Source organism: Cuculus canorus, chromosome 3, assembly GCF_017976375.1.
Source record: "Cuculus canorus isolate bCucCan1 chromosome 3, bCucCan1.pri, whole genome shotgun sequence".
Taxonomy (NCBI): domain Eukaryota; kingdom Metazoa; phylum Chordata; class Aves; order Cuculiformes; family Cuculidae; genus Cuculus; species Cuculus canorus.
The window spans coordinates 41,848,307-41,873,301 of record NC_071403.1 but is presented as its reverse complement, the minus strand read 5'-3'; the positions used below and the strand labels follow the sequence as shown (position 1 = coordinate 41,873,301).

At 38.3% G+C, this 24,995-nt stretch overlaps 1 protein-coding gene across 4 annotated transcripts in view; it reads right to left on the bottom strand.

Moving 5' to 3' along the window:
- Positions 1 to 5,533: 5,533 nt before the first annotated feature.
- Positions 5,534 to 24,995, bottom strand: part of AKAP7 (A-kinase anchoring protein 7) — an 81,139-nt gene continuing 61,677 nt past the window's right edge. For 2 of the 4 annotated variants that reach the window (XM_054062961.1, XM_009562880.2), the window contains exon 8: positions 6,688 to 7,788. In XM_054062961.1, coding sequence (XP_053918936.1) covers positions 7,586 to 7,788 — 203 coding nt within the window. In that variant the 3' untranslated portion in view covers positions 6,688 to 7,585. Of the gene's footprint in view, positions 7,789 to 24,995 lie in introns of all 4 variants that reach the window. The other 2 variants (XR_008449179.1, XM_054062963.1) reach the window with 2 other exon arrangements.

Sequence of the window (24,995 nt, the reverse complement as noted above, 5' to 3'; positions counted from 1 at the left end):
TAAGTCTTCCAATAATCTGAAGTTACAGGATAGCAACAAGCCAAAATGATGCAAGCTGATCTGTGGCTTCTCTGTGCATATCTTTTGAGTGACTCACTGAATCTAATGACGTCCAGTAACGTGTTTCATCTGTGTTATTTTGAAAGTAATAAACCCTCATATCATGAAAATGCAAAAAGCATCTAGTACATAACTAATTAGGTGAATTTCCAGTCTCTCAAAAAAGTGCCTAACTTCATTTATTTTTTCATAATCTTTTAAGGTACAAATTAAGTGGGTGTCCTCTGTTTTGAAGCATATTTCCTGTATTTCTAGAAAAGAATTATTACTATGTCTACAGAGAAAATTATAGAATACACATGTAAAAATGCCAGGGAATTCACAACAAACGTTAGTTTGATAAGCAAAGAATCTGTTTCGTTATGTCTGCTTAAAAACAGTTTCAGTTATGTGTTTCCTTGATTAACACATCTGATATTTTTTTGTGATTTAAGTGTAATGGAGTTACACGTATTAGAGACCTGCCCTGTAGTTGAAGTTTTGCCAGGAAGGCTGAAGTTAAGAATACCCAGATTTACTAAAAAATTAATCTACTTTTTCCTTTTTGAACCTTCATGCTTGAAACCTCATCCTTACCTTTGGAGTATTATTTGTGTAGGATGTTGGTTTCGCTGTTCTCCACATATTCCCTTTGATATCAATCATTCTACAAACAAGAGTATCCACCTTAGTGCAGTGATACATCTCATTGTACAGCATGATCGTAAAGCGGCTTTTAATTTCTCTAGTTATCATGTTTACTTGATGATTCTGCCTGTTTGCAATGGATCTTTCTTGGTAATTAACCTGAATAGTTTGCTGATGTTACCTGTACAAAGAACAGATATTTCTTTTCCTCTTACCCGTGATTTGTACTCCAATTTCCTGTACATTACAAGCACAAAATAATGTAGCCAGTAGCTTGATGCCACTGCCATCGTACACAGCCTTTTGCAAGCACTCAGTCATCCATTTATTTCTGGAGGAGGGAGGTTTGTTCCCCACTCTGGCAGCATACCTCAGAATTAAAGATTGTTTGTAATTAATTTCTATAGCTCTCTGTGCACATTTAAGGATTTGACTCCTTAGTTCACTTCCATTTCTAGACACAGAAGTTCAGTGGACCTACACAATGATAAAATGTATTAATTAGTAAAAGGGGCTCCAAAGGCACAATTGGTTTCTTTGCTTCTTCCTGCTCCTCTAGAGATCATCTTCCTGACCTTTGCCTTGACTCAGCCTCTACCCTGCAATATTTCTTGCAGCCAGTGCCCTGCCAGAGCGGTATTTCATAGCCACATGCTTGTTCAGCCTTCCCTCTCAGATATATTTGACTGGAAAATGTGACTGGGAAATGGGACGTTTGCCTGTACAGTACAGCTAAGTGACAAACACAGGTGGGCAGCGTTTCACTGACCAGATACAGAGAACACTATCACTTCCCTTCATTTCATCCTTTACTCCTCTAAATATTTGGACTTATTATATCACTTTTTACACTGGCAGCTACCTTTGAATTTTATCAGTAGTTGTTGGTGTTCCTTCTTGGCTTTTTTCTTCTATTACACATCGGTTGTCTGAGATAGGACTGATGTTAAATCATATCAGCATGTTTTCTACTTTTTCTCTTCTGGCTGTTTCAGTGCCTGAAGTTCTCTGTACGGCTGGGAAAAAAAAAATTAGAAAGGATTCTGAAAGTGCGGTGCTTTCCCTGGCTTTTAATTCCAGTTGCAATTTTGCTAAAAAATAAAACCCATGAGAATCTCTTAAGTCAATCCTAACCTCGAAGCATCTCTGCTTTTCTTATCTGGATAAAACCTCCCTTTATTTCAAATAAGCTTCTGCTGCAATCCTCATGCGGTGTTTCTTAATGAACTCCTTTTAACTACCCCAATTCTGCATTTTTGATTGGTTTAATCTCCAATCACCAGGAGCAAAAGGGAGCTTTATTTTCCAGCAATGAGGAGGGTATCTTGCAAGAAACAGTTCCACATCCAAGTCCCTGATAATGCATTTTGTGTCCAAGAGTCACTAAGCAAAGCTCATAAAAAACAGTGGGAGCAGGGACCAGAAACCAGCAGCCAAACTCCAGTCTCTTGCTGCAGAAGTATTTGCTTATCAACGTCAGAGTGCTCTTTTTGCTATGCTAGGAATGGCAGGCATATCACTTTTTGTTTTCCTATATACTGTTCTAATTATTGCTCCACTATGAATGTGTTTTATTTCTTAGCCCAGACGTCTCTCAGGACTGATTTTCATTCAGTACAAATGTCCTCATTATAAAGACTTAACATGAGGAGAATATAAATGAGAAGATGAGTGCACGCTAAGAACTTGCTTATACAGAAACTGTACTGATCAAAGGAATAGCAGAGTAAAACACATGTCGGCATTAATGTGCTCCTATTTCCAGGGATCAAACAGTTTCCTTTCCCATAAAAATGGTGTTACTCCTTGCCTCTGAAACTAGGACGATGTAATGATTTTGTTTAACTGAAATAAAAAGTGCAAAGCACTTCTATAGAACATTATGATACAGCACTAATGAGCTCAATGAAAGCAAATGCACTTTCAACAGTTTCAGAGATTATCCAGACTCCTACGGAACAATAAAAATTCCAAAAGGATTTCACAAATTGAATTACTACATGACCACGACTTAAAGCAATTTTCATACAATCAAAATAACACTTACTTTATGCAACTGCCCACTAATCATGCAGCTGACACACTCACCATCTTGGTTCTGGGAGGCTGCATCCCTTGGGAACTGCTTTTGTCTGGAGGGTTTGGGCTGTCTCCACTGCCTCAGGATTAGACAGCAGTCATCCTAGATGAAGTGAACAGCCATGCAGATCCCCCTCTGACCTCTGGCAGTTTGAGTGAGCAGAGGTGTTTCTGCAAAGACATCAACCTCTTTGGGATTTCAGTGACAGCTTCCTCTCTCCTTCAAAGGGATGGAGACAGCTGAATGCTATAGTACCAATTCAGTCCTTCATTTTCTCAGGTCGAGACAATACAACACAAATAGCTGAACAGAGGCAGAGGGCATTCAAAGATAAAAGACAGCTTTGAAAAGGATTCTGCAAAACAAAGCTGCAGGCTAGAAGCACAGTGAAACAACAATCCTCAGGTGTCTGGCCACCAGGCTCCACATGAGGCTGGATTCCCTGCTGGCTTCCACAGGGCTGCAGCTGGCTCTGCAGGTATTTCATCGGCAGCTAAAGTTTCAGTTTACACTTCATTTCACAAGAATTTCCCCAGACACAATTGAATTTTAAAAGTAAACACGTGTTTTTACTAAACTTAACTTACAAGCTCTGCTGGCTTTGCTCGTCTATTTTTCCTGCTTGCTGACTACATAAATGCGTAGCATATCTCTCAACAGTTCTATAAACTCAGAAATCGAACAAGAATATGAGTCATGTCTAGACTGACATAAAAATGAAACAGTATCATTCTTGTCACCAGAGTGAAGCACGGCTCACACTCTTTGATCCATGACACACTCACGTGGCCTTTAGGCTAAAATAGCACACACAAAAGTCTGTACAGTTATAATCAGAATCTTCTATAAATATAGAACATTAGGCCTCTTAAATAATAACTTGAAGATTGTATAACCTTGTCATGAGGAAGTATTTTAACTCTCAAACTATCATACCTACTTCAATGGGACCTTTAGCAGATACAGGGCATTATCCAATGCGCATCCCAATATTCGAGTATCTGGATACAGTGCCTGAATCTGACCTTAATATCACTTTCAGTCAACACTACTTAGTTTCCTTTACACAAAGATCTTGATGTACATTTATCTGCTGCTTTACTATCTATCAGGCTCGGCACCCTTATGCCGTGTTCATCCACGCCTGGAGACATTGATTTCTACAACAGTCTCTCAGAAGGTAGAACCAAGACCAAAGCATGGACAGACTTGCACCACCTGTTTTGAAATGCCAACACTTTCATGGAATAACCTGTGCATCACTACTTCAAGACGTACCCCAAAAGAAGGGCTTATCTAAAAAAAAAAAGAATTGTTGTCTGAAAATTATTTGTGAGTGTGTGGAAGAAGATATATTTGTTCTGGTGTGTGTGGCTCAGACCTTCACACCTGTTTATATGAGGTTCAGTCTGTAAGTATCTACATCCTTCAGTGCTCATCTCACAGCTCCATACAAGAGATTTATGCTTGAATTCGGCAGCCAGGCTGCACTAGCAGTGGAATAAAAATATAAAAACAGAAAAAGCAAGAAGGGTTGTCATAAGAGACTGAATCCAGATGCAGGATTTTTTTTAATTCTATTTCATTTTCCATTTTGAGTAAATTAATAGTGGTATCTTATCAGAATCTGAAAAAAAAAGGCTATGATTGGCATTTCACAAGAAACGTGAATGGTTTAGAAACAAAAGCCCTATCGACTTTCATAGGTCAAAGCATCTGAAAATCGAAGATGGTGATTAATTGCTTAAACATATGTATCCAGTGTCTTTCTATATGCTTCAGGTTACCCCCTAGCCCACAGTTCCTGATCCAGAAGAACATGTCTCCTGTAGGGTTTGTGTCATATTTGCCAGACACATGCCAGGCCCACTCTAGGGCATCTCAAATGATACTGGCTGCCTGTGTTCACGCCACTGAACTCATTACTTTTTTTCAGAGCTACTATTCTTGATGACATACGTAAGAACTGTGAATGAGTAAAGTCTCTAATAGCCAAGGGTGGTTATTAGAGTGTCTCTGGACATGAACTCTGTGATTAATTTCTACAGTTTTACTTGAAGCTTTGGAACAATGAGTGTTATAAGCTGAACGATATAAAATGGTACTTAATCATGGCAGTGACTTACATGGAGAAAAGGGAGACGACAACCCGAGATTCAGGTAGAACACAATAACTCTTCATCCTGTTCTCATAACTGACTGTCTGGTTTTGTATTGTTATCTGTGGGCTGGATTTAAATCACCTGACACCATACGGATAGCTACCTTTGAATGAACTAGTATTCAGTAATATTCAATACGACAAAGAAACTTTGGAACAAGCTGGACTCAAGAGAATCACTGTGCTGGGATGTGTAGACCCACTTGTGACTTTAACACTAGGGATGACTGCAGATTCAGATTTTTGTATTATTATTATCCTAGAGCAAATGTGAGACTACTCATTAAACTCAAACTCAGTCTTTGATGTTGAAGAGTAGATCCAGACCTCTAGGAAGTTGTACCAGCACTTCCTCCTAAACCCGTGCTAGTCAGCATATAAATTAATGCCTAGAGCTTCAAAGTTTTGCCATTAGAAACAATAATGACTTAGGACTAGCTTATCTGCGTGAGTCTGTTCACATGATTTCAGTACCCAAGCTCTAGATCACTATCTTGGCACAACACTCATAGTCAACTTAATATTGCAATTCATACGAGCACTATTTCTGTCAATCCTGTTACTTGCAAGTACTTATTTTTATTAAAGAACAGTTGGAGGCAGGTAAAACTATACACAGCATGCAGAGAAAAAATACTTTATTGTGAACATGGCATATATGAGATGCATTTTCAATATACTGTCATATTTCAAATGAGAAAAAACAAACTCTGACACGAGCTAAATGACCAGTGCTTGAGACCAATGATGAATATGCATATAGCTGTTCTAACAGCACAATTCTGATACTGATCACAACACATAATATATAGCTTTTATGATCAGAGGCAATTTTAAACAATGTTTATTAAAAAAATGCAAATATTGGACCTACTCCTGTATTGTGGTACATCCAAAGCTTTAGTGAATCTTGCAAGTGTGTGGAGGGAACAAGGACAACAAACCGACATCCCACTTCAGGCAGCAGAAGGTAGAGATGGAGGAAACATCAAAAACAAAAGACAAAACCACACTTCTACAAAAGTAAAAAGGCAAATATTATCTCAAGGAATATTATTATTTTCACAAGAAATCTTAATTGCAGAATCCTGACTCCATTCAAGCCAATGAGAGTCGGCCATTGGGATCAGTAGAGCCTGAATTTAATTCTAAAATTTAAAACATTCTTGTGTGAGTGTAAACATCAGCAGAAACAACGTCAGCATCTATACAAGTGTTCAAGTGCTCTTTAAAAAAAATAAAAACCAGACAGTCCAACCCAAAATGTCAGTACGTATCCAAAAGTCAGATAATTAAAAGAGGTGGTTTTTTTCAAATGCACATTTTAAAGTACTTAAAAGCATCATTTTTAAACACTTGCATATCATTGCTACAAAAAGGAGCTACAAGAAAAAAATGAATTATTTGCAATGATAAAGGAAGGGCACAGTGTTTGCTCAGATTTATTTGAAACCAGTACTTTTCCACTTTGGAGTCATGACACATACCTGCACATTCAAGAATGTTTCACAACAGGGCTGAGAAGTGGTTGTACTTCATCATTATGAACTACAATCCTTTTGTGCAAGTATTTCAGCACGATCCCTCATGAAACATTTAAACTCATGCACATTTTCAGTAAAAAAGAGAAGAAAATTTCTTGAAGAATTTTTTTTGTCTCTTAAAAGAACCCGATGAGATTTTACATTATGGCAATTTAAAATCATGCATTTGGAGATCCAGAGTCAATACAAGTTTCCCATTTATTGTTAGAATTGCACCTGTCTTCAAACAGTTCTTTGCTAATTTTCGTGCGGATTTCAGGACTGGATAACAGCTCCTTTATCTGATTCAGTCTGGATAACACAGCCTGTGTTTCTCTCTGCAAAGCTTCCTTTACTAATTCAGCTGCATGGCTCTTTCCTAGAGGAAAACAACAATATAATACATTTTATAACAACTAATGTCATTTAGAGTTATTACTTTATGGAGATAGATGGTATCTAGTTTGGATCATATTACGTGCTGAGTCTTTTGCCCATATTGATTTTTTATAAAAAGGCATTTTGTAAAAAAAATATAATTTACATCAACAAATGCTACCAGAAAGTACAGAACAGTACAGCATCACATTTAAGAGAAACTCCTGTCATATAACGTATTGTGTAATAGTATCTGTGATCAGTATCTGTAGTAGTAACTTTTAGCTTGGGATTGACTGCTGTTGACCAGGAAACAGCATGTGCTCTTACATGGAGTAAGCAGCGCTGTGGCAGTGCCCAGCCCCTGGGTGGGGGGCATTGCTTCCACTTATGGCAAGGCCTCTTCCATGGCCATTCACGATAATCCAAAAGGCAAACACAAAGGGTGCGGTTTCTCTTCAAAAGCAAGGAAGGATCTCTTGGTATCAAGAGCCAGTGAAGACTGGAGTTGTCTGTTTCACAATTTTCTTTTTTCCATTGTCCATCCCTCCCAGCATTCAACAGATTTTCAGCAGTGTAAGCACTTATGAAACTGGTAGACAGTGTCCTTCAATTCAGAACAAACTTTTGATAAGCGACTCACAGAGCAGAGTGCCTGTCACCCAGCACCACTTAGCAAATTTCATCAAGGAGCTGGGACACATTTTTGTGGTTATTCTTGGTGGGATATTTGCTCCCAGGCTTTTCGCACAGTGCTCACTTGCTCTTATCATTGTTGCTCACGTTTTTATTGCCGTTTGCTGCTTCTTCAGTTTTCATTGGGCTTCCGTCAGTCTGTATGGGTTTGTTTTGTGTTTCTTCCAAATATTGCTGTACAGCTTTCAGCACTGCATTCTCCACCAGCCTTTTGCTGAGGCTCACCAGCTCTGCATCGTCTGGCTCTGCTGCACGTTTTTCACCTATGCGTCACAACAGACAAGAGAAGGAATTCATTGCTACAGAAAGATAGTAGCCATTATTGTATCAGGAGCCTCTGGTTGAGCTGGATTTTAAACTTCTAGCTGCCTCTTTCTGACTGTAAAAAGTAAATTTCCCCTTGTTTAGCTCTAAATCAAAAGTGTTTCAGGAAGATATATACCAAATATCAGATTAAAACCATTTCACTGCTCATCTTTATTGTAACACCCTAGTAAAAGCCACTGGCTAATACTATGAGCACCCACCCAGCTTAGAAAAGTGCAACCTTCATTTCTTCTGGCCAACAATCATCTGTGCCATTTGGGCAAAGATGAAGAACACTGCATACCATGAAATTACATTTTAGCAGCACTCTTAAATTTAGCTAATTTTGCTTAACAAATCTAAAACTTTCTACCTACTTATTCACTGCCTGTAAGTCAAGAATTTCTCATAGGAACAGTGACTAAAATACTCTGTGCTCAGGTAATTTTTTTTTCCTAAACAAAGTGTAACACTTGGAAAAGCCTTGTACTCTCTCTGTGTCTCTCTTCCACTTTCTAACGTAAAGCTCTGACACTGAAGGCATGCAAGTTCCAGCAGTCTATTCTTAGATATCTTCTGATAAAAGCAAGAAGCTGGCATTTCACTGCTTTGTTAAGAGTTCACATGAATAGATATGCAACTGTACACATAGTGAGGATTCTCATACGTTATTACATGTATTTTGAAATAGTACTTTTCCATGAATCATTTTCCTAATAAACTACATAGCCTACTACAACAACGTCCTCTTATGAAGAATGCAATCCAGAAAAGCCAGATTTTGTTTTCTGATTTCCACTGGCCACGTAATTTGTCACTGCACAATTTATTGTACTATGTAAATAACCGTTTCCCTTCATCTGTATTTAAAAGCCATACTTTTAATGTCATTTTCTGGAGTTAGCATTCTGCAACTAGGAGTAAGAAGTTGCTTAGTCACGCACATCTGGTGAAAGAGATACTGTTGTGTGCTCTCTGCACAGAGCTTTGTACTGTTCATTTATCTAAATTTGCTCTTTTTCATATATGTAGATTTTTTCAAGCTTGCCAGGACATGTAGATTATAACTAAGACTTTGATTAGTCTTCCTAGTGGATTGCACAACACAGAAGTGATTTCACTGATAAAATATAATTCATATGGGGATTTGAGAGGGAGAGGCAGACAAAACCCTTCGTTTTGAGAGGCAGTGCCTTTACTAGCTGTTAGTAAAACAGACCAAACTCTTCTGGTTCTAGGCCTCCACTGAGCAGTTACTGTGGTGAAGGAAGAACTGCTCTCCCGCTGAGGGGTCATCAGACTCGACCTCAGTAAAGCATTTCATTACATCTTGGAAAAAGTTTGGAAATATACTCTGAGAAGTATATTAAAAGGCAGCTACAGAAATCGTTCTGGTTAAAACCAAATTAAAAAGATAAAGCATTGAAAATGCATTTAGGATTTCCAAGAAGAAACATTTTAAGTTAATATGTGAGTTCCAGGGAGGCACAGGCACTACTCCCAAAACCACTCCATGCTCTTTGGCCCACTGCTTACCATGTTCCTTTCCTATTAGTAAATCCTAACCTTAGGCTTATCCTTAAACTTAATTAGAGGAGGAACTTAATTTAGGCTCTTATTTCTCGGGACACCCTATATATATATATATACACACACACATACATGAGAAGCATCTCCTCCCAGCTTTTACGAACTGATCCCACACACTCCTTTGAATGCAGCTCTTTCATTCCAAATTTCCTTTGCTTTTATTAAGGACGTTCAACAAAATGATTCCATTGCCCCAGCCTATTTATTCACTAGAAAAAAAGAACACCACGGTTTCCAGTTGGAGAGTTTTTTATTTTTCAAAATTGCTACTGAATCACAGAAATGGTTACTCACACAGTTTTAATGATCTCTCCATACAATTCTGAATAAAATCAATGGGAAATATGGTGTTCAGCCACTCTGCCGCTTGACCCTATAGTACTTAATATGCAGGCTATGACTAATCAGTCACAGAGGCCTCCAGATACCACGAAACAGTACTGATTATGTTTACTCAGAATGCAATTTTACTTGTAGTACATTGTGTATTATTCTTACAGCCTAAAAAAAGACAGAGGTCTTCTCTCATAATTATTTTCTGCAAAACCATTCTAATTTGCATATATAACCATAAAATCCATATATCTACTATTGCATTTAAAATGTCAAATTAATTAGATAGCTCACTGTCTAAGTAGTATCTGAAGCATGAAAAAATCAGACTACCTAAAATAAGCATTTTAAAAGTTCAGTCTATATAGCTACAGAAGAACGCTTTGGGGTTTTTCCTGTTGCTATTTTTTTTTATATATTTTGAGACATTCATGGCTCACCAGCAGTCTGGACCTGACTCTATAGTACCTCTTAAGTGAGCTCTGCACTCCCACTGGGAAGACACACATGGGATCTGACTGTGATGTGAATGCAAAGACGCATACATCTGTGTTTGAAGAGTGCCCTTGGAGTTATCTGTCCAGCCACTTTCATGGGCTGGCACATGGGTCTATACAATTCACTCATGCTCTGCTTATATTGTCAGACTCCCTAAACAGCACTTGTGAGAGTGTCTGTGCAATGCTGAGGTTCATCAGCAAGGTAGTAGTGTACTGTTGTACTATTCCTATTCATGACTGCTAACAAAAAAAGTAGCTCACATAATAATAACAGGTATTGACCACCAGTATTTACTTGAACATTTGACACATGTATGTCCTATTTAAATCTCTCTCTCCCTCTTGCATCTCTTGCCTGCTTCTTAGGTGGATACAATTAATTTGCAGCAGGGAAATGCTTCTCTGTGTAGAAGCGTTTATGTTGTAGGACTTATCAGAATATCAGCAAAAAGGCATTGTAGATACGAATGATTTAGACTTAAAAGGGAGGTTCAAAAATTCAAATTTGCTTTGTTTTGTAAACTGCTCTGAAAAGGGAACGGATACACCACATGCACTGTACCTGCATCTATGCTGTGCCTCTCAGTATAGACTGTGCCACTACTTTCTGTACCTGTGAATAAAAAATCTACGCTGCCTTCTCCTGCATGTGGCTTAGAATAAAAATGAAAAAAAAAAAAATGTTTTGTTTATCCCAGAATTCTCTTCTATAGTTTTTGAAAGATGAAAACAGATTTGTACTCTTTGAATGTATCTCAATGCATCCATGCTAAGCAGCGCTTTTTATCACTGGAACTGAAGCACACCTATTGCCCTGAAATGACCACCGTTTTTTACAACAGGGAACTATCAACTGCACAGAATTATTCAGAAGGGGCTTTATGACCCCACAGCATGCTGCTAGCAGTTACAGATATGAAACACATCACTGCAAAGAAGTCCAAGTGTAGATTCAAATTCACTGCTCCACCTCTATAATGCACTAGATTTACTTGCCAAGTCTACACTCCCTTACAAGATTGATCTGGACTTTTAAATACTAAATTGGAATAAACTGGATTTTGGGCTTTTTTATGGTCCTGACACAGCCTGTTTTAGAGTCCATACCAATATCTCAGATTCAGAGAATGACAGGACAGTTACTTGGATTCCTCTCCTGTTTGTAATACTAGCCCATATTTTTGTGAGATTTAGGTCAAGGAACCCACAGTGGATCCCTCCTAGAGGAAAAGTCAGTTCTACATCTTTTACAAGCTACACTCCAAGACACTGTTTTGCAATCCTTGCCTCATGAAATCAACACACCAGGGTTTTGTTTTTACCTCCAACAACGTTTCATCACAACAAAATTATGACAACATGGGGAAAATTATGAAGGAGACCCTTGGTATTTTGAATAGGTGACTCAGACCAGCCGAGTAGTCCATACTTTGGCAGCAGCGGTTACAGTTTGCACCCTGGAGAGGGCTGTGGTACCAGACACACCTCAGTCTACCCCTTGGTTTGTTAGTTTTCCAATACTGTTTTTACAAATCTAGAAACAAAACCACGAGGGACTCCTATCTTTCAAAACCTAAATATTAAGAAATTCCTTATGAATGGTGGAAAACTTCATTTTTCTACTTACATTGCATCTCCTACTGACACCAAGAGGGTGAGCTGTTGCATACATGCAAAGCTTTCACCACAAGATTCCCTTTCTGCGGGTGACACCTCAGTGGCTCCAACTCACAATAATACCTTGCTAGAAGATAACTGATTATTAAACCCTCCAGCCAATAAAAAAATGCTAGATAGATTTCAATGTATTAATTCATAGAGTTTGTGACATCAGTGGTTGTGCCTTTATCACAGCCCACTATCTCTATGTCATCAGGAAAACACCTAAGAGTGAAGACATTTATACTCACAATGCCTAGGCAGATGTAGGTTATTGCAAGGCTGCCATGCCTTGTTGCAGCCTGTGGAAGCATCTAGTTTTTGCTACTCCAGACCTTTCTTTGTGTCTAAAGAATGGGATTAAAAATTAAATCTCTTCGATTTCTGTGGGAATTGAATGAGGTTCCCACACTCACATACTGAATTGCAATGTCCTATGCATGAGACCAATGTAGTAAACATTTTCTTCACTGAGGACTTCCAGACAAATATGGTAAGCAAGCTATATTAAACAAAACTATAATATTAGAGAAATACCATCCCCTCTTTTCCTGCAAAGACTACAATCCCTAATAAAATGAATAACAAGCTATAACCAGGCACCAGACTGGCTACCCACCCTTACAACAGACTGTGAATGAGCCAGCACATTCAAGATCATGGTTTTGAAGCAATGAACACAAACATGAGCATGTGCCCATATCTAATCAACACAATAGGCATAGACAGGAAAGTCACAACTCTGAACATTTCTTTGTTAATTAGGAAGGACTTCCATGAAATGTCTTAAGTGGTCACTTAAGGAATTGGCACAAATAAGGCACTGAGAGAAAGGGTGAAATTATAATCTCATTATGACATGATGACATTTGTGTTGCTGGATGTTCCCAGTCGATGCCAAGCATTGTATGTAGTTTAGCCCTTCTCTTGGAAATCTAACCACCTTCTTTAGTTTTACATATGTTGCTTCATAAATACAGGACTGTCTAACAAGGCAATACCAATCTCTCCTTTGTGCTGAATACATGGAGTTCTACTTTGGTGGAAAGATTTTTATCTTATTTCACTCACCGTAGAATAAACACAACAAAAATAGCAACTTCTAGTAAAGAGGAAATTAAAGGTGTTGCAGCTGTTCTGAGAAAATGGTGTTCTTGCCAGTTTCAGTGATAAGAGCAGGAATATCTGCAACTCCGTGAGATGGAGGCTTGGTGAACGTGGCAAAAATTCGTTTTGTTTCAGACAAAAGCCTTTGAAGCTCAGTGATCAAAAATTTCTGACCACCTCTAACTAGAGAAACAGGATGTGCTCTGCTACGCCTACTCTTCCTTCTACAAGCGCTGAAGGATGCAATGCCACAGGCATGATCCTTCAAAAAAAAAAAAGGTAACTAAGACTAGTGCTGGCATACCAGGAGTAGAGTGAACAGACCACTTCACAAAAGTGATTTTACATAACCACAGGAACATCCACTGTACATGCTGATAATGGTAGAACCAAAACATCCAGGCAGATGGTGATAGCAAACACCCAGGCAGAATTATTCACCCCCTTTCACCACCCACAATACTGCACAGGGCTAGCAGCTCATGAGAAACGGTGAAGAAGCGATGCCTGGACTGGCAGGGCTAGTGGGGAGAGCAGGAGAGTTCCTTCTTCCTTCAGCATGCAGCCACGGGGGAGCCTCCCACTGTTTTCAGAGCCCAAGACAGACCAGGCTTCCCAGCTTCCCAGGGAAAAGCTGAATTCTGGAATAGGACAGACCTAGCAGGCCCTCATTTTCCACATCCATCCACAAATAATACTGAGAATGCTATGCACTACGGGAGACAGCATGTTGCTTCCCCATTAACCTTGGCTGCCAGTGACCACACAGACCTGGACGGTCTCGAAGGCAGAAAATCACCCTCCTACGTCAGTAAGATGCAGTAGGCACAGACCCAGAAAATGCAGGAGTTAACTAAACCAAGACATATTCAGATTTTAATTGCCAAAGTCCAAAAGTTATCAAATGCCAGAAGTCCTTGCCTACGGACTACTCAGCCACAAAAATTGAAGATTTGCTTACAAGTGTGATGAAGGAAGTAGTTTAATACAGAACTACTTCTCATTACTGTTTCCTATCCTTCTTATATTCTCTGTAAATTTCTTTAGGATTCATTTGTTACTACATAGCTTCCAACAGGATAGTACTTTAGCTGAGAATTCTTCATGCTCCTGTCAAGCAGACTAAATAAAGCAACACATTTTGGGCTAAGACAGATGTTAAACAAGTGTTAATAACTAAATCTTAACGAGTTGATCCCGCATTGTTGATTTTCCATAAAACTAATGCTATTAAATACTCTCTCACATAGTATTTGTCTTTCCTCTGGGGAAGCAATTTGGAATAGACTTGTAAATTATGGATAGAAAAGTTGAGTTTTTACCAACATGCATTTTCATTGAATTATTTCAATTGCAGTAACATAAGTAGTGAAACACAGCTGCATAGTACTTGAGCTGCAAAAAGAAGACAAAAATCTTGTCCAACAAAGATTAAGGTGCAAGTATAACTGCAATTCAAAAGGATGGCCAACAGTGTCCATGAAATACTGCAATAAGGTGCAATTTTTATGGCATAATGTCATTTGCAAGGTGTATTTAATGTCTCCATAATCATATTTAATTAGATCATAAATCTAATTCAAGAAGGTTAGAGTTGCATCTTTTGGTAAGAACATCTTACATAGGTTGGAAGTGGTAGTGTAACTACATTCTAAGCTTGTCAAAATAGATGGGTCTAATCCTGGACCCTGTCCTAGTTTTCCTGGACATCAGGAAAAAATTTTTCATGGAAAGGCTCATTGGGCACCGGAACAGGCTGCCCAAGGAGGTGGTTGAGTCACCATCCCTGAGGTGTTTAAGGGATAGGTGGATGAGGTGCTGAGGGGCACAGTGTAGGGATTGTTAGGAATGGTTGGACTCGATGATCCAGTGGGTCCTTTCCAACCTGGTGATTCTATGATTCTAATCCTTTCTCCCCAAGATCTTGCCTAAAGGAACTGAACCCACTTCACCACCATCTTTGGGAAACCATGAAGTTATGTATTTTTCAACACAAGAGTAATGTTGTTGCTATCTTTCATTTCATGGATCAAGCCTATAGAATCTTACAAAATTTACTATTAGCTTTGGGAAAACTAACATAACACCCTTAGGTCAATTTAAACATCATTTAAAAGAATCATTATTTATCATGGCATTCCTATCTTAAATCCCTTTATCTGTTACGTATTTTGCCTTAATTAATGCATTTAGCTTTATTATTTCCTCCCTCCATTTGTTTGCCACATAACCTCCCTTTAAATGTGTTTTTTTAAAGCTAGAATTTGACGTAAGTTTTGACACTGATTTTGTGAGATGTAGCTGTATAAATGTTCACAGCTCTACCATATATAGAATTATGACATGTTTGCAAGCAAGAAATTTATTTTTAACACTTGAAAAGATCAGTTCATAAAAGTGTGTGAAGGGGGGTTGGTCACCTAAGCAGTAGGAAATTAGAATAGCTGTAGTTAAAGAGTTAGGAATGCTGAAGGCATGACTACAGTTCATTTAATCTAATTCACAGGAACCTAAAAATTGTTGCTAGAGTACAGCGTAAAGAGAGATTACTTAATGAGATCTGTGGATGAAAAAAATTGAAACGTTGGCATGTCATAAAACTAAATTTAATGCAATCAATCCTTCACATAAAATAAGCAGACATTATAATCTAGGACAAGAAAAAAACAATAAGTATACCAGATGACAACAATCATTTTTTTCATCCTATCTTTTTCATGAATACTGCATTTATCAAGATGATAAACAAGCACCTAGTAATCAAAATTAACATTATTCTTGAGACTGCTTCACCATTAGAAATCAAGAATAATTGAATCCCGATTATTTGTTGAAATCAATGGGGCTTACTTTCACATCCTTCCTATGCTAAACATCAAATAATTGTAGAAAAATCCCTCTCTCTCTTCCCTTGTATTTCTATTTCCTCAAATTCGGTGAGTCAAAGCCTATTCTAGCAGCACTTCAACGAAATTAATCCAGAAAAACAGGCCTGCTATGCCAAAAACTGAACTAATCCTCACAACTTAAACCAAGTTACACTCTTTACTCACAAATTGCTCACTACCAGGCCTTAAATTGATTGTGCTTTTCTCTTTCCTCTTCCTTCTTCCACTCATAACTTTTATCTCTACCTAAACAGTATACACAATTCCATCCCTTCCTCATTAGTATCCTAATAATTCTAACTCTGTCCTGTTAACATCACTGGAGAACTGCTTACTTATGCCACCCAGTCTTCTGGTCTTTATTTCTATGTTTCTAAACCATTCTAATTCGGAGTTTCAACTTTTTTTTTTTTTTGTCATCCTCTCTTATATTAAAGTAATATTTTTCTCAGACTTTCTCCAGCTTAGACTAAAGGTGTAAAAGTTGGATATTCATGTCAGAAACAGTTCTTTTCATTTTTCTTCAATGCATTTGAGGTGCCTAGGGACATAGTTTAGTGGTGAACTTGGCAGTGTTAAGTTTATGGTTAAACTTGATGACCTTAGAGGTCTTTTCCAACCTAAATGATCCTATGATTCAGAACCAACTGTGAAATCAGAAGCAGGGTTTTTTTTCACTCCAGCTAAATAGCAATGTATTTGATTTCAAAGTTCTCTTTGCCTTTTTGTTTTTCACACAGAAAAGTCTTCCCACTTCTACGTTTAGCTACAGAGGCCAAGAAAAGTTCATTAAGGATGAGAAGGAAGGAGATGGGCAATGGCTCCCCTGAAGAGCACCAGAAGCAGTGACCTAGAGCATTTGAGAATTAGCTTGCCCTCACAGCCTGGGTGCAGCTCACATTGATCCAGATAGTCTGCTGCTGATGTAGAAGCTTATACACATCTTAACACGTAACATGTTTTTATCCAAAATTTAATCCTGTAATCTCTTATTTCAGGCCTTCTATAGAGATTACCGCTAATAAAGGACCAAAGGAATGAAATCCATCTTTCAAAGCAAAACGATACACTTATTTTGGAAAAGAGCTATTATTATCGTTGTTGTTGTTATTAATATTCACTTCGGCTAAAGCAGGCATTACAGACAAAGCCTCCATGAACTCAGCTGTGTTACACCAAGCCCTCTGCCCTTATTACACCTGGCTCTCCTTACAGATGTTTCAGTCTAAATATAACAGAGAACACACACAAGAATAGGGCACACAGGTGAGGTTAACAAAAAGCAACATTACTTTCATTAAAACAGAGGATCATTGTTTTGAAACATGCAAACGCTACAGCAATTCTCATTCTAACAAGAGAAAGGTAATCCCAGATTTTAGGAGAGTGTTCAATCACTAGAACTCACCTCAGTCATATTATATTTTGTAAAACTACAAGAATGAACTTTTCATTTTGTCTTGGAAAAACTTCTCACATTCTATTAGCAATGTGGATGTGTGAAGTAAAAGGGGAGGTGAGAGAAGAGAAGAAAGGAAAATCTTTTTGATTGCATTAGGCTATACTGGATGGTAATGGATTTTTAATACATGAATAAATGTTACTGATTCTCCTGAGCCACAGCAAGTGCTACAGAAAAAAATGCCTGATAATATGTTTTTGTTCAATCCTCATGCTTTGTACTAAAGTTGAAAATTGAATAAAATGCCATTTAAAACATTATTGCTATCATGTGAAACAGAATGAATAACACAATAATAGACCATGGCATAAGTAATTTCTTCTTTAACGAAAGGATACAAGTTCTCTAGGGAGAATAAATGTATTATCCATGCCTCAAGATTTTAACCCACAGGAAATTCAGCAAGCACCTAGATTAAGTTCACCTGAGACCGGTAGATATTCAAAGGAATTAAGTCATCAGCAAAAAAAGATGAAGTTAATGTGGATATTGAGATTTTGGAGATTGCGGTCTAGAGGAGATATCTAATAAGGAGTGAATTTTCTCTATACCAATTTAAGATAGCAATTCCTAAGATTCACGAGAGTCACATGCAGGGTCAAGAGCCTAACAAAAGTTCGGCTGTGTATGCTAATGTCAGAATTACAGGCCTAAAGGCACTGATTATTGTAAAACTTCCACAGTGCCAAACCTATCACTGTGTTTGCTGTACTTTTAGCTACCTAGGTCCAAGGACTTAGTCCATAGTCAAATGTTTATCAATTTATAAACTTCAAATGGTGTTTCTGGCATCCAGTCCATATCCTTTTGTCTAAGGCAGGATAATATCCCAGCCCTTTCTTCATGCTAACTTCCATAGCATACACAAACCTATACCCCAAATTCTTCTAAATCCCATTCTCTTCTGCCAATTCTACAGTTCAAGCCTATAGAAACAGAATGACTCAAATTTAGGAACAGTAAAAATGATTGATTAGGTACAAAACATTACTAAACCAGGAGTAATCAGCTGCTGCATAAGGTGGCAGTATGCCTTATTGTAATACTTTTCCAGATAACTTATTTTCCACTTCACCTAGAATAATTCCACAAATAATAACAGACCAGTGTCATCTAAAGGACAACTCTTTACTGGATCAAGGACCTTTGTTTGGCTTGTTTTCTTTATTTGTCTGCATTAATCAGAAAAACTTGGCCACAACATTGCAAAATGTAGAGGCTGCAGTCCAGCAGCTGTCATTGACAGGAAGCTTTCCCTCACATATATGCAAAATGTTCTCATACTCATTTCACATGATGCAATGGAAGTAATCCTGTGCTATCTCAACATTATGCTTAATCATGTTAACCAGCTCCTACTCCCACCTTCTGGCTTTGTAGCTTTTTATTTTTCCCAAAAAAAACTACCTAGTTCCTGCCCTCAGAGCACACGGCTCCAAAGATGGAGCTCCACAGCTTGCCAGGCATTTTCTGGAAGTGCAGCCTGGTCTCCCTACTTTGCCTTTGAAGCATTATCTTCATTTGAAAATGTAATTCTTCCTCCAAACTTCTTCTTCCTCTGCTCCACGATTGTGCCTCTGGAGCTTCTAGGACGAAAGTTACACTTATCTTTTCAGTGCAGATTTAGCATGCACTGGATGCATGCATGCTACTTATCATTCCAGGTCCATATAAAAACATCAAATTTGAAAACCTGATTATTTGTCCAGAATTTGGTTTCTAGAGACCTTTAATGAAACAAAATAAAAGAATTTATTCTCTCTTTCTTAATTATATGGTATCTTTAAGAGAGGCTGTACAGACCAGTTTTATGTGTGGGGTTTTTTTTATCTTATTTTATTTTAAGGGTTTCTGGAATAAAGGTTAAAACAACCCTGCCCACTTCCAGGAATACCACTCTCCATTAGAAAACAAAGCACTCAATTAGCTAGCATTAAGCACCACAATTAAAACAGTATAAGAGGAAAAGAAAAGCATATTTAAAACATCAGGTGAAGAAGAAGTAGGGAACTGCCACATTCTGGTTGTGTAACACTTTCCCACTCCCAAGTGTGGCTATTCTATTTCTGTAACATGTTTTTTTCCACATGTCACAAGTTCTACTTCGTGAGTGGCTCCACTCTAAACTCACAGGGATTAGGTTACAGTAGGACTTGTCATACAGCAATACAATAGGTCCAGGCAAACAAGTATCTAAATTGGGGTATCTGTTCATATATAGTAACAGAGAACAGTATTTCATGTTTAGCATGTCACACTTACTTGGCTGTAATACAAATTTGCTAACACATCACTTTTGAATAGAGAAGGAAAATTCAAGTTAGGCTTTATGTTGACATTAGACAAAACATCTGTCCTCATAGTAACATGAAAAGCATCTCTCCGTTTTGTTCAGAAGTACATGGCTATATTTACACAAGTGACCTCCACTGTGTCAATCTCTGCTCTTTGGCTATGAAGCCAATTAGCACAGAGCAGCTCACTTCAGCCTATTCAGCTCTGCTGGCCTCTGAAATGGTGTGGCTGCATCCAAACCATCTGCTGGGAATGGACTTGGGTTAGTGTGAACTCTAAAGCAGGGCCCAGGATCTGTTATTCTGGCAGAGCCAGAACCATGCAAGGGACCACAGTGACAATTTACGAGCACGGGCGAGGAAGTCCCAGTGCCCAGGTGCATCCCCAGACAGCCTGTCATGCAGCCACAGGAGTCCAAGACTCGGAGTGGTCTGCAGAGTCAGGATGTGTCTGTAGGCAGCAAAGCTGAACAGTATGTTGAGCTAAATTCTGCATTCATGGAACAGTTACTTCTGAGGATTTCCACTGGCAGAGGTTTTGCTTTGTAACTCCAAAGCAGCCCAGCAAAAATGAAAACAGAACCAAGCGCAGTTTCAGAGTAGTACAGTAGTAGCTAGAGTAACACGTGTGCCAGGATTTGGTTTGTGACTCCAGTAGAGCTGAGGGAAAAAACATCATTTCTATTTTCTCTTCCACTGCAATGAAATCCTTCTGTCTGTAATGCTGACTTATCTCCAGAAGTAAAGAAAAACAAAGGTAAAATGTGTAAGTCTAAATATTTAGACTTTGCAATGTTTTCTACTTTTCAGGGCAGGTCTTCCAGCACCTCAGAAAACCATGCTGCTGCTCCTGCCATTTGATGACTGACAAACGGCACAATTTGTATAGTGAGTTGAGGCACTGTGCCAGAGCATATATGACTCAATAAACTGAGAAAGGAGTATATAATAATGAACATGAATATGAAAAGCAGTACTAAATATACTACAGAATAAGATATTTGGAGGTTGCACATGGGGAACCATAGGACAGCTTTTAATATTCTCTTACAGCAACAGCTTGTAATTTACCCCTTGGAAATCAATAAAATCTTAATGTTGTAGCCTTTGCCTTAGTCAAAAGCATTGTTGGATAAAACATGCAGAGTTCCTCTAAGAAGCCAGTCTTCCTTTTGCCACGGCAATGGTATTACTAAGATAATCTTTAAATCATCATTTTAACAGCCTACAAGACAGAATATCTCTTATCTAGGTGTATACAAACCATAATAATGTTTAACCCGCAGACTTTAAAAACTATAAAAAAATATACTACAAGGCTTCCTGTTAGTGGAACATTGTACAGGACAATCAGTGAAGTCACACTCTTCATTTCACGCAAGACGTGTTCAAGTATATTTACTTTATCTTTTGCCCTTTATTTTCCCTTTCAAACCCAAAAACATATGGCTTAGCAGCAGACACACTGCTTAGGCAAACAAGTCTAAATGCAGAAAATGTAAAACTGATCTTCTTATTTTCCTTGCAGGCTCACTCTCACTTTAAGAAATAACAGAAGTCTTCTGCAAGAGCCATGGGAGCAGGCTACCAGCCCGATTTCTAATGCCCATGGCTACAAGAACAGTCTTTTACCTGGGCTCCTTCCCTTGCTATGTATATACTTACAAAGAGGATTCCAGGTGGAGTTGGCAGAGTTGGCAATTTGTTGCTTGCCACCTAAACCAATCTCTCCGATATTATTTATAGAAGGTCTGCTTTTACATGGGGTAGTTGATATTCTCATCCATCTCGCTACAGTCCTTGACTCCAGGGACTGCCAACGGACTGTCACAGCCACGAGACTTGGCAGGCCAGGTCCGCGGTTGGTATAAATCAGCACTATTCTTGCTCACTGCTGCTAAAGGTTTCACTTGACATTTTCACTACTGCTTGATTCATGCCCCAGATAATCTGTCTCACTTTTATGATTTTACTTGCATGTTTAGCAAAAATCCTTAAATATTGTTAGCTTGCTTCTAATTGAATATTCCAACTGAAGTGTCCTTTTAGACAGGATCGAAACAGTGCAGTACCTAAGTAGAATATTATTATTGAAAATATTATTTTTAATGAATATAGCCACTATTAAAATTCCCAATTTGGTTACTGTACATTGGAAATTTTTCTGAGATTTTATCATTAACAGAAAAGTATTATTTTTATTATACAGAAATAAACTTTTGGGGAAAAGCAACATGTATTTTTATTTATGACATGTTGCAATTGGATATAAACTAGTTAGTCACTTATTTCCCCTTTACAAAAGATGAAACGCTACTACCTGTTACAGTGCATTTAAAAAGAGTTATTAATTTCTATTCAAGTTTTTGTTCTAACTTTATGCTGGAGATTTACAAAAGAAACTAATTCCATTTGAAAGATTTGGCCCTAAAAGAAATGGTATTCATCATTCTTTGGTCTGTACTACTGTTTTTTTGAACTAAGCAGCAGCACAATTTGGAATATTAAATGCAATTTTCAGCTGTAATCTGCCACTGCAGCTGGCAGCCCGCAGAAATGCCTAGGGCTATCTCAATGCTATTGCAGCAGAATTCGCACGTATTCTAAATCATGGTAAAGTTTTCTTTTTCCTTGACTGACATACAGAGTGTTTTGATTATATTCTTGGGCCTTCTACACTCCACCCTTGCCCCTTCCCTCCAAAAGGGCAAAGAAATGTCCTATGGTGGATGGAATTCAAACTGGTATCTTTATCACCTAAGAAACAGAGGACTCAATTCTTTATCTACTGAAGGTCCCTCTCTCTCCAGATGTTTGACAGTCAATTTAATTGAAGAAGCATCAGTGTGCTCAGTAAGAAGATCAAGAAAATACTACTACTCCTTTGCAATCTGCTCTTTTATTCATGCAGTTCTTTGAATGAAATACCTTCTGGAAACAATGAATAAAATATCTGGCTAATGTCACAGTCAGAGACTTCACTACATAAGCAAATTTTCAGTGCATTAGTTCTCCATGTAGACTGCTCGACCTTGTAGCAAAGCGTACTAAAAAGTTACTTGGCCATAATTTTTAAAATAGAGAACAAAAGCAACAAAACAAATGACGGAAATAATTAACTGCACCAACGTGCAGTAAAATAAGTATTAAGGAAGGTCCCTGTCCTTGGCAGAGGATTAGGTATTTTTCTTTCCTTTACAGTGCTATATTTATAATAACAGCAATACTGCGTGGTACTGATAATCATCTCTTACTGTGTTTTATTTCCACTCAGAAAGAATTGCATAACCATAGTATAACTAATAATGCATTTTTCACAACCTATTTAAGCAGCAGCCTCTGTTAGTCTGACAAGCATGCTGACTAGTTCCAGCAGTGGTGACCTTTGAATGGGCTCACAGGCTCAGCTCCCATAATCTGCAAAGAGGCCTTCAGCTGTAAACAAAACAATTTTAAGGTTGTCTCTCACCTTTGCTCAAAGAAAAATTTTATAATGGAGTTATCCATTTCAGTGCTAATATGACTAAATAATGAAGAATCTGCTTCAGTCTAATCAAGTGTATTATTTACCTAAAAGTCCACAAATGGCTCATAGCATGCCCTTCGCAGCAGAAATTAGGTATAACCTTTTATCAATCATTTCACTTTCTTCTATGACTCTTAACTGGCATTAATTATCACTTCTTGGTCAATAAACTAATTTCTGAAATTCTCAAACAATTGTAGTTTTGCAGGTCAGAAGTAATTGGGGAAGGATACAAATATAAAGATAAGCTCCTTATGAAATGTAAGCATGATAAACTCTACAGGATCTTGGAAGTCAGCCAGCCAGCGAGAAGTACAGCACTTCATCCTGTGGGGCAGCAGACATATGAGGCAATACAACTGCGAGGGATGGCAGAAGGGATAAAATACATAGTCCACACACCTCTCAGAGATTCACCCTTTCAACAATTCTTGCTGCAGTTCCTGAAAAGCACTGGACTACAACCAGGCAGGTCCACCTTGTTGTCTTCATCTGAGTCCAGGGTAGGTACAGAAACACCATCTCACTGTTCTAAGAATGCTGAACTTAGTGTGAAGGCTGACCCATCCAATGTCTACATGATGTAATGTTTGATCCACAATTACCAGTGGATCAATCTACACAGAAACAGAGTTTACTAGTTCAGACACAGTAAAATCCCTTCCATTGCACCACCGTGTTGTACAGTTTTACTTTATTGCAATATAAATGTTACTATTAAGAGTCTATTGAGAAAGACTGTAATCATCCTGATCTGGTCCATGTCACCTCCTCCTGCATCGCTAATCCTTCCCACGTGCAAGGGAAACTTCAGTTCCTTGCCACCCCAGCATCCTCTGCTGGCAGCAGGAAGCCAGCATTACTGCATGCACAAGCGTTCACCAGGTACTGAGTGTGTTCCGCACACTGCAAGACTGAGCCCGTGTATTTCTGAAGCAACAGATAATCTTTACTAGATCCAGTCATACAGTGGAAGAAGTTATTCCGGTCAGTCAATGCTTATCATGATCTGACCCAGGGTTTTTGAGGATTCTTTAATTTGCTTAATGCAAAATTAGCCAGGTTAGCCAGCCAATGATGGAGAAATGTTTAATCTCACTGGGATGATTTTGTCTGCTCTGCTGTGGATCAATGTGTACAATGTATGTCACGAAGGCCATGGTCTACATGACCAGAGATGGTGGCAGCAATGAGTACATGGGTTCAGCAACCTCATCTGTCAGCTCTTTTAATCTATAAAAGGATGGGGTTTCATGGCCTGCTTATCTAACAACTGCCATCATAAGTACTTTGTTTCTACCAGCATTTATCTGTAACAAGTTAGGTTAATTAGTACTGTGTACGATCACATATTTCTTGCAGGAACTCACTATGAAAGACGGTAGCTTGTAGCAACTCACCACAAAGTACAGGCAAGGTTACCAAAACTGTGGCCACTTTTGATAGTCACCTTGATAGTCTTTGATAATCACCTTGATAGTCTTGTCAGGGAAGCAGACATGCCAAAGATCACATAGCTCCTCACACAAGTGGTAAGGAGGGCTATGATCACACCAAAGGTGAAAGCAAAAGACGAGTCAACTTATATTCCCTTTGCCAGTCATTTAAATGGATAAAAAGGTATATGTAATTCTCTGTCTCCCAATGTGTTTGGGACCTGATGCAGTTGCAGAGCTAATGACAGTAAAGTAATAGTAGTGTGCAAGTAGAAGATAGCGCATTTGGCCTCAATATGGAAAACAAACACAATTTCAACAATACAGGAGGAATCTATGCAAATACTTCTGCAAAATATTATGTGTCAT